Here is a 17,742-nt window from a genome sequence, read left to right on the forward strand (position 1 = left end):
GACACGCAATCGGTGGCTGCTTTTAAGGCAGCTGCCGACATCGGCAGAGCAAAAGAAAACCAGCAGGTACTGCAGTAAAAAATGCAACACAAAGTGCAGAATGTGTACAAGGTGCAAGGATTTATTCAATTAAAAATAATAAAACACATGTATAATAACATCAATAAAAGTGATAATACCAAAAATAAAAATAATTATATCCAAAGGCTGGTTCTTATTGTAAGAAGTGCTGGACCCGACACGGTCCATGTTTCGAAAAACACTCCTTCCTCAGGAGTCCAGGATGTTCAATACAAGAATATTTAAGAACCAAAAAGGATGGAAATAATTATGCAAAAAATACAAATAAATCAGGTGAGGAGCTTTCCTGAACATGTAATGTTGCACTGAGAAACACTGAGTGCTAAGTGATATTGGTGCAGATTACAGAATCCAGCCCTTAGTGATCTGCCCAGGGTCACAGGGAGCAGCTCTAACCACTGCACCACTTAACATAGAAACATAGAAGATGGTCTGCCCACTCTACTGACCCACCCCAAGTCTACTATCCTAGGGATCCCACTCCTGGTGACAGGTTCTCTCCCCCAAAGTGATGCTACCTAGTCAATGATGTTTGTTCAATATTGAGGGTGCTCAAGCAACCCCCCGAGCTGGAATCTATGTCTGGAACTAAATAACTCAAAGCTACAAAATAATCACTCTCCTATAAAACATTCAAACTCCTTAAAATGCTGGGAATATCTTCATATATAGTCAAAAATATGCTCAGAGACATGGAGGCAAAAACAAGGGGCAAACCCCAAGAATATCGCCTCAAGACCCAATCATTGCATATGATTGAACAAACTTCAAAATATGTATTTTCTTTGCTGCTTAGGCAGTCTAAATGGTGATGTATTTAATTGATTGAATTATAACAAAAGAACTTCTCTGTATTGAGGGTTCCAACGTGGCCCGTTTTGTTGGTTTGAATCTTGCATATTGGTTCCCTGACGCAGGAACGAAACGGGCCACGTCGGAACCCTCAATAAAGAGAAGTTCTTTCGTTATAATTCAACCAATTAAATACATCACCATTTAGGCTGCCTAAGGAACAAAGAAAGTACGTCTTTTGAAGTTTGTTCAATCATATGCAATGATTGGGTGGCAAGGCGATATTCTTGTGGTTCGCCCCTTGTTTTTGCCTCCATGTCTCTGAGCATATTTTGCACTATATATGATGATATTCTCAGCATTTTAAGGAGTTTGAACGTTTTATAGGAGAGTGATTTTTTTATTTATTTATTTTTGTAGCTTTCAGATATTTTTTTTCAATCACCCTCAGTAATACTAGAGCAAAGGTTTTTGGTTTCCCCAGTATTGTTTTGACTTGTTACTAAATGACTCAGCAGGCTCTGGGGTTTGAAAGGTTTGCAAGGGTTCTTTTTTGGCTCTCTGGACAACCAAATGGCTCACCTAACAACACCAGAGCCCCAGAGAGCACAAACTGGTAAACAGCAGACACAGTCTGGTTTGGTTTGGCTTGACTTGGTCTGGCTTGGCTTGGTCTAGTCTGGTTTGGTTTGGTCTGGCTTGGTCTGGTCTGGTCTGCTTTGGTTTGGTTTGGTCTGGTTTGGTCTGGCTTGGTTTGGTCTGGTCTGCTTTGGTTTGGTTTGGTCTGGTCTAGCTTGGTCTGGTCTGGTTTGGTCTGGCTTGGCTTGGTTTGGTCTGGTTTGGCTTGGTTTGGTTTGGTCTGGTCTGCTTTGCTTTAGTTTGGTCTGGCTTGGTCTGGTGTGGTTTGGTTTGGTCTGGCTTGGTTTGGTCTGGCTTCGTCTGGTCTGGCTTGGTCTGGTCTGGTCTGGCTTGGCTTGGTCTGGTGTGGTTTGGTTTGGTCTGGCTTGGCTTGCTTTGGTCTGATCTGGTTTGGTTTGGTCTGGCTTGGCTTGGTCTGGTGTGGTTTGGTTTGGTCTGGCTTGGCTTGCTTTGGTCTGATCTGGTCTGGTCTGGTTTGGTTTGGTCTGGCTTGGCTTGGTTTGGTCTGGTCTGCTTTGCTTTAGTTTGGTCTGGCTTGGTTTGGTCTGGCTTGGTCTGGTCTGCTTTGGTTTGGTCTGGCTTGGTCTGGTCTGGTCTGGTATGGTTTGGTTTGGTCTGGCTTGGCTTGCTTTGGTCTGATCTGGTTTGGTTTGGTCTGGCTTGGCTTGGTCGTGTGGCTTGGTCTGGTCTGGTTTGGTCTGGTCTAGCTTGGTCTGGTCTGGTTTGGTTTGGTCTGGCTTGGCTTGGTTTGGTCTGGCTTGGTTTGGTCTGGTGTGGTTTGGTTTGGTCTGGCTTGGCTTGCTTTGGTCTGATCTGGTCTGGTCTGGTTTGGTCTGGTCTAGCTTGGTCTGGTCTGGTTTGGTTTGGTCTGGCTTGGCTTGGTTTGGTCTGGTTTGGCTTGGTTTGGTTTGGTCTGGTCTGCTTTGCTTTAGTTTGGTCTGGCTTGGTTTGGTCTGGCTTGGTCTGGTCTGCTTTGGTTTGGTCTGGCTTGGTCTGGTCTGGTCTGGCTTGGTCTGGTATGGTTTGGTTTGGTCTGGCTTGGTCTGGTCTGGTCTGGCTTGGTCTGGTATGGTTTGGTTTGGTCTGGCTTGGCTTGCTTTGGTCTGATCTGGTTTGGTTTGGTCTGGCTTGGCTTGGTCGTGTGGTTTGGTTTGGTCTGGTCTAGCTTGGTCTGGTCTGGTTTGGTTTGGTCTGGCTTGGCTTGGTTTGGTCTGGCTTGGTTTGGTCTGGTGTGGTTTGGTTTGGTCTGGCTTGGCTTGCTTTGGTCTGATCTGGTTTGGTCTGGCTTGGCTTGGTCTGGTCTGGCTTGGTCTGGTCTGGTCTGGCTTGGCTTGCTTTGGTTTGGTCTGGTCTCCCCCCCTCTGGTATGGTATGGTATGGTATGGTATGGGCTGGTCAATCACACAGTAGCCCTCCACTTCCACCCTCAGGTCAGTAATTCCGTTATACTAACCCAGCCCAAGATGTTCTGCTTATATAGCCGTACACTGTGCCCCGCCCCCCCCCCTCCTCCCATTCGTCACAAAGTGCCGGAACCCGGCCTCGAAGTCTCGCCTATACGCAGCCGCGCTTCGTCTCGCCGCGCTCGCGCCGGTGGATTGTGGGTAACCGCAGGGGTCCGCGCGCGGTTTGTGGTGTTTTTTTGCCTCGCGGCCATGGCGGGTGCAGAAGTGTTGGGCGGCGTAGCCGAAGTTCAGATCGACCCCGTCGGGGTTTTTAAATACATCCTGGTGCGTTTGGAGCTGGGCGAGGACCGGCGGGAAGTCGTGCGGGGCACAGGGAGCGCCGAATACCACAGTATGTGGGGGTTCAAGGGCGCGAGCAACGGGGGGTGGGGAGGGGGGGGGACTGACTGTGTGCTTAACCCTCTCGCATTTGCATCCTGCCCAGGGCAAAGAAGTTCTAGAAAAGAACTTCATTATTTTGAGAGAGAACAATTTTAATCTCTTTTTTTTTTTTGTTTTAACACCATTTTTTCCAATCAATATTATTATTATTAGGATTTTATATACCGCCTATCAAGGTTATCTAAGCGGTTTTTACAATCAGGTACTCAAGCATTTTCCCAATAGAAAGTTCTCCTGGGTATGTCCTAGCATGCTGCACCAAAGTGCTAAGCCGGGTTAACCCACAAATATAGTGCTCACCATGGAACTTATCAATTATTTTTATTTTATATATCCAAGAAACCTTGGATTGCAAGTAACTTGGTTTGCAAGTCTTTTGCAAGACAAGCAAAATATCTGATTAAATGTTAACTTGATATACATAGAAACATAGAAATAGACGGCAGATAAGGGCCCACGGCCCATCTAGTCTGCCCACCCTAATGTCCCTCCCCTACCTTTGCCCTGTGAATAGATCCCATGTGCCGATCCCATTTGGCCTTAAAATCAGGCACGCTGCTGGCCTCAATCACCTGTAGTGGAAGACTATTCCAGCGATCAACCACCCTTTCAGTGAAAAAGAATTTCCTGGTGTCACCTTGTAGTTCCCACCCCTGATATACAAGCAATGTCTTGCAATACAAGTGCATACAATTTATCCCAGGACAAGCAGGCATGATATTCTCACATGTGGGGTGACGTCATCTACGGAGCCCCAGCGCGGACAGCTTTTCAAGCAAACTTGATTGAAGTTTCAAGTTTGCTACACTGCACCACGCATGTGCATGCCTTCTTGCCCACTAGAGGGCGCATCCCCACCTCGTGGTCCTCAGTTCAGTTTTTTCCGCGGAGCCAGAAGCCCTGTGGAAATTGAACTATTTTTCTGCCTTCTGACACACCGCGTCTGAGTTATTTTGCTCGGTCGCTGTGCTTTATTTCTTGTTTTTTCCTCTTTGACCGTCGTTTATCGTCGAAAAAAAAAACAAAAAAAAGTTTGATTTCTTCCGTTCGGCTCCGGGGGCTCCCGAGAGCCACGGACAATATACATGCAAAGCAACAAACCAGAAAAAGAACCAAAAGTCCAACTTCGTCTGCAGTGAAAAAAACAAACCAGAGCAAACAAACCCAAAAAACTGCAGACTTGTACACGGTGCAGGCAAATTTTATTTGGACAAATAAATCTTAACTGAAAACCTTTTACCAGGCAGGGGACCCAACACGGTCCGTGTTTCGGACAACCTTCATCAGGGGTCCATGGTGATAAAGAAAAAAAGGAAAAATGTCACAAAAAAAAAAAGAAGAAGCCTGGAAAAAATAGCGTTTGGTAGCACACCAGTGAATCGCCAAAATGCAATGCAAGTTCGTTTTTGTTTTTTTTCTTTATCACCATGGACCCCTGATGAAGGTTGTCCGAAACACAGACCGTGTTGGGTCCCCTGCCTGGTAAAAGGTTTTTAGTTAAGATTTATTTGTCCAAATAAAATTTGCCTGCGCCGTGTACAAGTCTGCAGTTTTTTTTGGTTTGTTTACAATATACATGCATCACAACTGATCCGATGGTTCTTCTCTCTCTGACGCTGCGGGAGTGTAGTGACTGTTCTAAATGAACAATACAAGTCCGTAAAGTATTTTGTATTAAAGTTTTTGGGTTGTGGAACGAATCGTATGAGTTTCCATTATTTCTTAGGGGGAAATTCGCTTTGATATACGAGTGCTTTGGATTACGAGCATGCTTCTGGAACGAATTATGCTCGCAAACCAAGGTTTGACTGTATATAGGTTCTTTTTTATTTATCAATAAATATAAACATAAGCTAAATAGTACCCAAAGTGCCAAGTGCATAACAAGCATTAAGAATTCAAAAACCGCACTGAAGAGGAGCAGCATCGATTCATTTACCCAGCAGGAGATGCCCCTGAGTTTGGACCTGACAGTTGAGGCACTCCCTTCAATGGATCTTCTTTATTTGGTGGCCTCCTTCAAGATAAGGCCCAGCGGTTGAATTTTTAAGCTTGTTGACTGTTATTGATTTCATTTTTGACCCTAAATGGACTGTTCTTGAAAATGATCTCACATTATTTCATGTTTTGGAATTCTTATTATGCACTTGGCACTTTGGGTACTATTTAGCTTATGTTTATATTTATTGATTTAAAAAAAAGAACCTATATACAGTCAAACCTTGGTTTGCGAGCATAATTCGTTCCAGAAGCATGCTCGTAATCCAAAGCACTCGTATATCAAAGCAAATTTCCCCCTAAGAAATAATGGAAACTCATACGATTCGTTCCACAACCCAAAAACTTTAATACAAAATACTTTACGGACTTGTATTGTTCATTTAGAACAGTCGCTACACTCCCGTAGCGTCAGAGAGATGAGAACCATCGGATCAGTTGTGATGTATGTATATTGTATGTACTTGTATTGCAAGACTTTGCTTGTATATCAAGTTAACATTTAATCAGATATTTTGCTTGTCTTGCAAAAGACTTGCAAACCAAGTTACTTGCAATCCAAGGTTTTCTTTTATATATAAAATAAAACTAATTGATAAGTTCCATGGTGAGCACTATATTTGTGGGTTAACCCGGCTTAGCACTTTGGTGCAGCATGCTAGGACATACCCAGGAGAACTTTCTATTGGAACAAGTTCCCCTAAACCAGTGGTCTCAAACTCGCGGCCCAGGGGCCACTTGCGGCCCGCCAGGTCCTATTTTGAGGCCCTCGGTATATTTATCATAATCACAAAAGTAAAATAAAACCGTTTCTTGATCATATGTCTCTTTACCTATAAATTGCAATATTATTATTAAGACTTAGCCGAAAGGAAAGATTTATAAACTATAAAGAGTTTTACCTCATGCAAAATTGTCATTTCTTTAATAAGAAGGAATTAACTATTCTTTCTGCGGCCCTCCAAGTACCGACAAATCCAAAATGTGGCCCTGCAAAGGGTTGGAGTTGGAGACCACTGCCCTAAACTGACTGCACACCTGGTACTGGGTAATCAACGTGAATGCGTTTGGAGCACTCGATGTGCTGTAGTACCCTCAGTTTCAACAAGCCTACAAAAATCGAGAGTAGGTCTTTTTTAGGCAGCACAAGATTTCAGACCCCTCTGTAGGCTTTAAATAATTTACGTCATGACTTCTTAGTGCCATTAATAGAACAGTGCTGGACCTTCAGTCGTTTTAATATTCCCTTCCACTGCCTAGGATTACGCTGAGTCATCTCATAGTGCTAATAATAGAGTAACGGTGGCCCTTTAGTTACATTTCTTCGCAGTTCCTACCTAGTATCATGCTAACTAAACTGTTAAAGTCAGTAGTCGTTGACGACAATTTTTTTTTCTCTCTCAAAACTATCTATGTAAGCTGCAAAGTCTGCAGATGCTTTTTCCCTGTGCATTTCTTACCAGCTCTCAAAAGGAAAGAGCATATGTAAATTTTGTATATACCGGTACGTTTCCTTTGAAAATTGCCAAGAGCAATAAGTTCCTTGCCTTTCTGTAGATATATTTTATCCTTCAACATACTATTACTACTTAACATTTCTGTAGTGCTAAACACATAAGAGACAGTCCCTTCTTGACAAAACATAGTAAATAAAAATGTTCTTAAGTCTGTGCATGTTGTGACAAGTCTCGAGGTTACTCAGGATGAGTCTTAACATTCCAAGAGTCGGGATGTCAAGAGAGTCCTTGTATGAATCAAGTAAGAAACGGCTCGATTTAGAGCACCATTCAGTGATAAAATTTCGCACAAAAGGGGAAAAAGCCAAAGGCGATCCATGAACGCATGACTGCAATTTATGGTGAATCTGCCCCATCAGCCTCCAAAGTAAAATTTTGGAGCAAGTATTTTAAAGTGTGGTAGAGAGTCCATTGAAGATGACCCTCGACCAGGACGACTTGTGGAAGCAACTGCCACAGAAATTGTAAGAAAGTTGAGGATAATCGGACAGACGAATTAAAGTTTCCCGAAGAGCTGAAGAAATGGGCATCTCAGCAGGTACAGTTTGGAAAATAACTCTTGAAAAGTTGGGCATGTCCAAGGTTAGTGCATGATGGGTTCCAGGAATGTCAAAAGAACTTGGAGGTGCTCCGTGAAGACAAGACCAAGTGAATTTGTTTTCATCGTTTGGTGACTGGAGATGAAACTTGGGTCTATCAGAGAGATCCTGAGTTCAAAATAGAGTCAATGCAGTGGAAGCACAAGTCATCCCCCACCCCCCAAAAAGTTCAAGACAAAAAAATCTGCAGGCAAAGGTACTGTATCTGTTTTCTGGGATGATGAAGGACTTTTGCTTCTGGAGTTCATGCCACGCAAGACAACCATAAATAGGGAGAGTTACGCCAACACAATGATCGCTTTGCAAGAGTCATTGAAAAAAATTAGGAAAACTCACAGCAGGTGTGCTGCTTCTTCATGACAATGCACCGGTGCACATGTCACAACAAGATTATACCATGAAATTTTCAATTGGCTGTAAAGAATGTGTCTCTTCTGTAGAAAACCATTGATGTAAATCAAGTCTTTTGTCTATTGATTTAAATTGTGATTAAATCAATTTGATTTAAAGCAAATCCACCCTGTAAACATCATTGCAATCTAGTGTGCATCAAGGGGGCTGTGTATGTGTTTAGATGAAGAACACGGCATTTAGGGGGTGTTTATGTAAAGGATGCAAAAAGTTAGGTACCTAAGTACAGCATGCCGAGTGTGCAAAATCTAAGCACCCAGATTCCGTTATGGAGCACTAACATAAAGTCAGCATGTCCGCACAAACATTTAGGCACACCCATTTATGCTACGTCTATTGCAGGTATAAATGAGTGTGCCTAAGTGATATGAGCCAACAATATCTCACTTCACCAAGGCTGGAAAAACTTGTGGCATGGAAAGCCAAGGAACACACAGTCTAATTTTTCTGCAAGGAGAGAGAGGGCTCTTTCTCTTGCTCTCTCTGAAACCGCAACTGACTTACCATAGAGGACGGTGAGAAACTTAGCAATGCCCTATATGTCGGGATAAGGTTTGTTTGTTTTTTTAAAAAAAAATAGAGGTGTGAACATTAGTACCAGTGTAGGATCTACATATAATTAGTGCAGTAGCCTTTGAACTTGCTCAGATGGTTTCAGCATTTCATGTTAACCAATCCATTGGGTTGCCAACTTTACCCAGCAGATGAAGGCGAGAGCAAGCCGCTTCGTTGCCTAGACCAGTGTTCTTCAACCTTTTGACATCTATGGACCGGCGGAAATAAAATAATTATTTTGTGGACCGGCGGTTGAAGAACACTGGGCTAGACCGTAGGAGGGGGGCAGGATAGATAGTTTAAGGCAGTGGTCTCAAACTTGCGGTCCGGGGACCACATGCGGCCCACCAGGTACTATTTTGAGGCCCTAGGTATGTTTATCATAATCACAAAAGTAAAATAAAACAGTTTCTTGATCATCTGTCTCTTTAGCTATAAATGACAATATTATTATTAAGACTTAGCCAAAAGGAAAGATTTATAAACTATAAAGAGTTTTACCTCATGCAAAATTGTCATTTCTTTAATAAGACATTAACTATTTTTGCTGAGGCCCTCCAAGTACCTCCAAATCCAAAATGTGGCCCTGCAAAGGTGATAGCATTCCTTCTGCAGCATAGGGAAGAGGTTTGTTCTTTCTTTAGAGGGCCTCGTAAACAAGAGAGAGTATTGAAGGGATCCAAAGCCAGGTGGCTTAGGGAGACATAACTACCACCTATGTCACCCAGGGCTGAGCAGTGCCGTGGAGCAATAGTTACATTCAAGTTCAGCACAGGCTGCCTCTTTGGCGGGTTTTAGGTTGATTCCCAAGAAAAATCTATAGGGCAGCTACACAGAAGATACTTTTTTTTTTTCCTTGACGATACAGGCTGTATCTCTGAGCCAAGCAACAAGCAAGTTTTGGGGGCAGTAGTTCTGAGAACTGTAGCAGACACATCCCATGCTATATAGTTATTGTACTGGTCTGCTCTGGACTTGCTTGGCACGGGCAAAAGGGAAAGTACTTGCTGGCAGTAGGGTAATTCCACTGATCAGAACGGGTCTGGCAGGATTTCAAGAAAATAGACTAAAACGGCCTATTTCCCTTGGCACTCATTTTGCATAAAAAGTTCCATGAATTTCTTTTTATCTGTATATCCTTTTATAATTTGGTATTGTTATGTGAATGCCCTTGTTTTATCTGTATGACCTACTTTGTGAGGATGGTTAAAAATAAAAAGAACTCTCAATGTGCTCTTTTCCGACAATTGTAAAATGAAGTTGAGAAAGTGGGTTATCTTTCCCACCATAAATAAATTGCTATGTTTGTTATATAAAAATTATGGAGTTCAAGATCTGGGTTTAATATTTATCGTTGACCCAATTTTTTAGCGTGGGTTTTTTTATTTTTTTTTTCCCCTCTTAGCTTGTAACCTAAGTCCTTGGCAATGTCTGCTCCCAGATGCACTGCCTGGATGATGCAGGCTGACCCTGTTCTCTTTTCAGGATACAGCCTTGGGATCAGTACCTGACCTGTAGGGGCTGTCAGTATGATAGCCGCAGGTACCCTTATCCTTTTCTGGGTGAACAGCCATGCAGGTTTGAAAATGCGCCTGAAGAATTCAGGCAATGTATTGCGAAAACCCAACGATATACCCTTAGCACTGTTACCAACTTAATTGCAGTTTGTAGGAGGCTCATTATCGCCTTTCAAACATACCAAGTCGTGCAGCTGACATTACCATGGTCTGGAAGCGCTGGGGTGGGGGGTTGAGGGAAAGGGAAAGAATTGCATGGTATAAATTGATCCAAAATCAAACTCGGGGAATATAAATCTAATGTTTGGTGGATCCAAATGATGAACAATTCAAGTATATAAATAACCGATCCCCTCCCTATATCCTTTTAAACTTAATACATTATATGTGAACGAACTTTGGAGGTAGGGAAGCCGCAAACGGGGACACGCCCCAAAATGCAAACCCCCCCTTGGTCTATCACTGCACTTCCTCCTACACTGAAAGTCTATTTAAATAATCATATTATTTTATACTAGTCGTTAAGCCCGTTACATTAACGGGTGCTAGAATTTATGTCTGTCTGTATTTTTCTTTCTGTCTCTTTCCTCCCTCCATTTCCCTGTGTAGCGCTGTCTCTGCTTTCTTCCTCAGTCTGCACTCTCAAGCTGTAACATTACTGCTTAGCTTTTTCTCCCTGCAAGCATCTCTGCTCTAGCCCCCTGTCCTTCTGTGACTGTCTGTGTGTCTCTCTCTACTTGTGCACTGTTTGTTTGTTTTTTTCAATCTCTCTTTAGCTCCTGATCCCCTCTCACTGACCCTTGCCGACTGCATGTAATTCCGGTTAGGTTTCCATGGCAACCCTGCTCGCGGGTCTGTTCGGTAGGGCCGTTTTTTCGGGTCTGCCGGCGCCGGGTGGGGAAGAGTCCTGGCTCCTTTTTTGGTTTGGGCGCGTGCAGAGGGGCTCAACAGCGCACAACCACCTTTCCTTCCCTCCCTCCATCAGGTGCAGTGCAGCTCCACCAATGTTAAAAGCAGCCGCATCGAAATCAGAGGCCTGCCACTGCCGTAGCACGTTCCCCTCTGCCTTGGTCCCGCCCCTTCTCTGACATATGGGACCGCGGCAGAGGGAACGTGTTACGGTGGCAGCAGGGCTCCAATTTCAAAGCAGCTGCTTTTAACATAGGCGGAGCTGAACTGTACCTGATGGAGGAAGGAAAGGAACGGTGGGGCAAATTTCGTCAACGGCAGTCCTTGTGCGGTTCGAGAGAGGGGGGGGGTGGAGTCGGCGACTTGCAGCGTCGCGTGCCTCCCACCCCCCCTTCCCTCCGGCTCCGCCGCCGATAGTCTCCACCTGCATTGCCCCTGGCGCAGCACTCACCGGCCCGTCGGGCGGGGAACGGAGGAACAGGTTCAGGGCTGCCAGGGGGGGAGGAGTGAGTCCGGCTGAGACTGGCAGGAAGAGGAAGGCGGAGCAGGTGAGCCGGCACCGAAAAAAACTTTAAAGAGCCAGCCAGACCGTGAGTGCGAGCTGTTGTAAGTTTGCATGTGCACTCTTGCCGGCCACGGACATACGGATCACGGAAGCACGCGGATTAGACTGCGCATGCGCCGCCTACGGTTTTATTATATAGATAAAGTGTGTAGTGCTAGAAATTCATGCTTGAGATTTCAGTCATTTCATAAGAATGCTAAGTCTATAGCCTAGTGAAGTCAATGAAGCTGATGGTGATGGTGCTATGAGGTTCACCAGGCTATGGACTTTCTAAGCATTCTAATGAAATGACTGAAATCTCAAGCATGAATTTCAAGCACTAAGCACTTTATATAAAGAAGAAAATCACAATAAAATAATATAAGAACATAAGAAATGCCTCCACTGGGTCAGACCAGAGGTCCATCGTGCCCAGCAGTCTGCCCACGCGGTGGCCCAACAGGTCCAGGACCTGTGCAGTAGCCCTCTATCTATACCCCTCTATCCCTTATTCCAGTAGGAAATTGTCCAATCCTTTCTTGAACCCCTGCACCGTACTCTGCCCTATTACGCCCTCTGGAAGCGCATTCCAGATGTCCACAACACGCTGGGTAAAGAAAAAACTTCCTAGCATTCGTTTTGAATCTGTCCCCTTTCAGCTTTTCCGAATGCCCTCTTGTTCTTTTTATGTTCTGAAAGTTTGAAGAATCTGTCCCTCTCTACTCTCTCTAAGCCCTTCATGATCTTGTAGGTTTCTATCATGTCCCCTCTAAATCTCCACTTTTCCAGGGAGAAGAGCCCCAGTCTCTCCAGTCTTTCAGTGTATGAAAGGTCTTCCATGCCTTTAATCATTCGTGTTGCTCTCCTCTGAATATAAGATTATTTAAACAGACTTTCATACTTGGATTGCAAGTTACTTGGTTTGCAAGTGTTTTGCAAAACATTTTATTAACACACGCAAAGTTTTGCGATACGAGTACATACAGTATACACTTGTCACATCATCACAACTGAGCCAATGGTTCTCTCTCTGACACTGCAAGAGTGTAATGACTGTTCTAAATGAGCAAAGTCTTGCAATACGAGTACATACAATATACACGCATCACATCATCACAACTGAGCCGATGGTTCTTCTCTCTCTGATGCTGCGGGAGTGTAGTGACTGTTCTAAATGAACGAGGTCTTGCAATACAAGTCCGTAAAGTATTTTGTATTAAAGTTTTTGGGTTGTGGAACGAATCGATTGAGTTTCCATTATTTCTTATGGGGAAATTTGCTTTGATATATGAGTGCTTTGGATTACAAGCATGCTTCTGGAACGAATTATGCTCTCAAAACCAAGATTTTACTGTATATTACAGCAGATGAACATCCACATGGTCCATCTAGTCTGCTCAAAGGGAAAAGGAATGAGATTTGATGTACCACCTTTCTGTATTGGAGGCTAGGCCTTGGCTCCTCCCTAGTATCCCCTGTTTAGTGCCTAGAAGGGCAAGCTGTCCTAAAAATGGGGTGCTTAGAAAAAGCTTTGACAGAATGGAACGATTCATTGTGGCCAGTTCATTGTGGGATGTTTCATCGCAGCAGCGCTGAAATGGGCACACTGAATCGTCCCATTCTGATAGAGGGCAGGGCACCTGAGAAGGAAAGCTGCATTAGAGATCACTGAAGGGGAGAGTAGAATTTTTTGGAGGGATGGGAGGGCAATGCCCTCCTAAACACTGGAAACCTCTTAGGGGGTAGGGTTGCCTGCAGTTCATCCGATAATCCCTCCAGTGGCAGCAGCTTTTGGTTTGATGCCTGAGAAGGAGAGAAGTTGTGACAAAGGGGATGGAGCACTGGAGAAGGAAAGCTACAAGAATGGTGGTGGGCGACATCAGGTAGAAGTTTGATGGGAGGAGAGGGGAAGACGTGCTGGAGTGAGAAGAGCGGAAGAGAGGGGCACAGATGACGGGGACCATGCATCACGGCTCATTCAGCGCTGAAATGGCCACGATGAGCCATCCTTGCTGAATCAACCATAATGAATTTTCAATATTTCAATTTTTTCACTGTTGTATACTGCCTAGAACTACTGGTAAGGTGGTATACAAAAAAATATTTTATTATCCTAGACTCAGCCTCGATGCTCTCAGAACTGTATGTTGTTCTGAATGAGAGCATCAGGCAGTGGTAACTCTCTCATCCCCCACCCCCCACATTGCACACCTAATTGGCAATCAGTTGGCACATCAATTGGCACATCAGTTGGAAAATACTTGTGTAATTGTCAAGAAATGCTTGTTAACTTTTCATTAACCTTTATTCCCTTTTCAGATCATATATTTGAAAAATTGAATCCAGAAATGGAAAAGCTGGGCATTACGTGTAAGTGCCTTGGAGGAGGAAAAATAGAACACAACAGCAAAGATAAGAAAATCCGAGTATTTGGAGAATCTACAGTAAGTACTAAAATAGGCTCTCTAATGAAACATCCAGCTTTTAGATGCCTTTTAGTAATTATATTTGTATGTATTTTTTAATGCCTCGGGCGATATTTAGATAAATACAATGACTGCTGTAGCTAGCTGAATACAAGGGGTGCTTAGAGAAGTTCTCAGCCCAGCCATGAAGGGAATGACATATTCACCCCTAAATTCAACACACTTGGCACATTGTGTCTAAGTTTCTCTAACCCTTGCAAAAAAAATATTCTGATCGCTGAAATACTGCTCTGCTGCTGCAATCACCTCTGAATCACTTGAAAATTGTTGCCCTTTCAAACTCTTTTTTTTTTTTAATTTTTTTATTTATTTATAAGTTTTCAATATAACAATCAAGTATAAACTTGTACAGAAAAGCAAAATTCAAGAAATAAAAATTTCAAACATAATAATAAAAATCAGGAAATAAATTGTATCGTAAATCTCACTCAAGTCCTCTTATATAGGATCCAAGATTAAAATAAACGGAATTTAAGTAATCAATTAAAGAAGAAAAAAAACAGTTATAGGTAAAACTGTGCTGACAGTCGTCTATCTCTATCCATCTTGAGCTTTCTCCAGTCTTGACAGTGATAGGAATGTTGTCAGTTGAGAGGGTTCAAAAAAAAAACAAATTTATGCAACTTATAATGGACTATGCATTTACAAGGATACCGAAGGAAAAAAGTAGCACCCAGGGCTATAACTGCTGGTCTCATTAAAATAAATTCTTTTCTCCGCTTCTGTGTGTCTCTGGCTAAATCAGAAAACATTTGAACTCTCAGACCCAAAAATTCTTTATGTTTATTTTTAAAATATAATTTCAATAGCCATATTTTATCCATTGTAAGAGCTACTGAAAGAAGCAAAGTTGCCGGTGTGGCTACTTCCCTATCTGAGGATTCTAATAAAGCTGTAACATCCAAAGGCTCTTGATTTACTTCTTGTAAGTTCATTTGATCTTTAATATCTTTAGCAGGAAGATAATAAACCTGAGTAAGAGGTGGTATAGAAGGGTCAGAAATTCCCAATATTTCCGTTAAATAACGAGTAATCATCTTTCTAGGAGTTACTGTTGTAATCTTAGGAAAATTAATTAATCTAAGATTATTACTTCTTGAAGAATTTTCAAGTGATTCAAGTTTTCTTCTTAAGTTTGTATTATCTTTAATTAAAGCCTCCTGTATTACTTTATGGGAATTAATATTCTGTTGTTGATTTTCTATCTGTGATTTATTATCAGCAGTGATTTTCCGTAGTTCTAGAATATCCTTATCATGCAATTTAAACCGTTCTTCCACTTGATTTAGTTGGGACGCTATAGTTTTAGGAATAGTAGCTACCAGGTCCCACAGAGCGTCCAATGTTACCTCCTGGGGTTTAATTAACTGAGGAAATTGAAAATGTAAAGTCCTGTGCTCACCCACTGGCAAGTCTTCCAATATCTGTTCAGGCTGGGCTAATCCATCTCCCGCAGTTGTTGAAGCCTCGAATTCCATATTCAGGTTCCCTAAGAGAGACTGGGAAACCGAATCTCTGTCCCCCGGACTGATCTCCACTGCCTCCGGAGGAGGAAACACTCCGATATCTGGAAGTTCCCCCTCCCTCGGGGAACTAGCCGTTCGTGGATGCGGGGGAGGTGCTCGCATTATCAGGGCTAAAGGTAGTTTCAAGCCCCAAGGAGGACTGCTGCGTGCCGTTCTCCTGTAGCGTCTCCAGCGGGGGTAGCCCTGATCCTGTCGACGTTCCCTGCATGCGCCGGATAAGTTCTTCAATGTTGCCAACCGCGGAAGTTTTGGAGCGCCGCGAGGCCCCAGCGGCGCTTCTCCCTCTCCGTTTGGGCATATCAAAGGTAGGAAATCGTGCTCAGTGCGGGAAATAATGTTCACTTTGAAAGAGCTATCAGGAGCAATCGCACAGCGTTCCTATGCCGTCGCCATCTTGGATCTTTACCCTTTCAAACTCTTTTTAGAGTTTGGAAACAGAAAATAGTCAAATGGAGCAAGACTCGGTGAGTAAGGTGGATAGTCTATGCATTGAAACCCCCAACTGCAGGAAAGCACCCATTGTTTTGCCAGCCTTGTGAGCAGGTGCATTGTCTTGCAAAAAGGGAACTCCTTTCCACAGCTTCCCTCTCCTGGGTTTTTTTTTTTTCCAGTCCCTCCTTTAATTGGCATAGCAAGTTACAGTCATATTCTGCGTTAACTGTTTGGCTTCTTGGAAGATAGTCATTACAACACCTTCCTGATCCCAAAACACTGTGGCTATGATCTTTCCTGCTGACTTTTGGGTCTTGAATTTCCTTGGCCTTGGAGAACCCGAATGCCGCCATTGCAAGGACTGTTGTTTTGCCTCAGGATCATAGTGGTGTAGCCATCTTTCTTCAACAGTAATTATCCATTCCAAAAAGTTGGCACCAGCTCGCTGAAAATGCTGCAATTAATCAACTTGGAAGTGTCCTCTCAACATCGTTTCTCGTCAGCATTCAAACATTTGGGCACCCACTGGCTGACAGCTTCTGCATACTTAGCTGCTTGTGGATTATACCCCTAACAAGTTCCTTGGAAATCTGTAGTATCTCAGTAATTGTTTTAACTGATATTAGCTGATCTGCCAAAATCAGGTCACAGATATGGTCAACAATTTCACTGACTACATGTGATATTTTTGAGGGTTTCAAGTTAGGAATGCTTACCATGGACATTATAATTCTTCGTTCTCAACACCCATGTTTTGCACAATCAAACTGCCCGCCTAAACTCATTGACACCATGTTTGTGACAGCTCTAATGCATATTCTGAAAAACTGGAAATCATCCTCATTACTAGATTACACCTTCTGGTGGAACTCTTTAAGTATGTACCACAAATTTGAATCTTATGCATATGAAAAGAGATTGTTTTCTCGATCCTCTACAAACTTGACACGAAACAAATCACCTTGGTCATTCTTAGATTTATATGTTCGTTCTGCTCTATAGACACTTCTGCCTCTCTCTCTATCTCTCTCTCTTTCTCTTTCTCTCTCTCTTCCTTTATCTTTCTCTCTCTTTCTCTTATCCCTCCTGTTTCTCTGTCTTTTTCTGTTCCTTTTCTAAGCAGTTCCAGATACTCTGGATCCTTTTCATTAATCTAGTTTTATTCAAATGATTGTAGATACAAACATTTGATACATGATTTTTATTATGATTCTATGTGTTTGAGCTGCTTTCTGTTTATAATTCTTATAATATTCAATAAAATTATTGAACTAAAAAAAAAGGAATGCTTACCATTCTCCTTATTCCAAAATCGTGGGTTTGTGTTGGGTTTGAAATAACTTCTAATACCACACAGTAGAAAATGGCAAATGGCCTGGAGGAAACTAGGAGGTACAGACTTAGAATAATAGTGTGCAGAATATAACATTTTAAAAAAGCTTTTTCTTCCCTCTCCTTACAGGGATATGGCAAGGCTGATCACTCTGTGACTGCAGAGAAACTGAAAAAAGTATACACAGACTATGACGTCACCTGGTCTGATGACAAGAAGTGAACAAACAAAAAAAAACCCTGACCTTTCCTTTTCATATATTTTAAACTTTTGTGTTAAAAAAAATACCCAATAAATTTTTTTGCTTATTACACAATCAGTTGTATTTGTTTTCTTCCCCTGATTATACCACCCTGTCCATCCCATTTATTACTTATTAATACAGTTAGCTGTATTTGATTTCCATTTTGGGGCTTTACTTCCTGTTCAAAGATCCAGCTGTGGCTGGGTTTAAACTGGAATCCTGGGTAGCATGTAGTATTCTCCCACGTCCTCAGCTGGGGATCCCAACCAGCTATAGCAATGGTCAGGACCAGTGTTGGACATGCTGGTGCCG

At 42.8% G+C, this 17,742-nt stretch overlaps 1 protein-coding gene across 1 annotated transcript; it reads left to right on the forward strand.

Annotated features, from left to right (window-relative positions):
- The first annotated feature begins 3,048 nt into the window (after positions 1 to 3,048).
- Positions 3,049 to 17,499, forward strand: LOC117368386 (14 kDa phosphohistidine phosphatase-like). Its single transcript, XM_033961986.1, has 3 exons — positions 3,049 to 3,309; positions 13,729 to 13,853; positions 17,316 to 17,499. Exons 1-3 carry the CDS (start codon positions 3,168 to 3,170, stop codon positions 17,406 to 17,408), a joined length of 360 nt encoding a protein of 119 aa, XP_033817877.1. The 5' UTR covers positions 3,049 to 3,167; the 3' UTR covers positions 17,409 to 17,499.
- The last annotated feature ends 243 nt before the right edge of the window (positions 17,500 to 17,742 follow it).

The sequence above is a fragment of the Geotrypetes seraphini genome, chromosome 10 (assembly GCF_902459505.1).
Source record: "Geotrypetes seraphini chromosome 10, aGeoSer1.1, whole genome shotgun sequence".
Classification (NCBI taxonomy): Eukaryota; Metazoa; Chordata; class Amphibia; order Gymnophiona; family Dermophiidae; genus Geotrypetes; species Geotrypetes seraphini.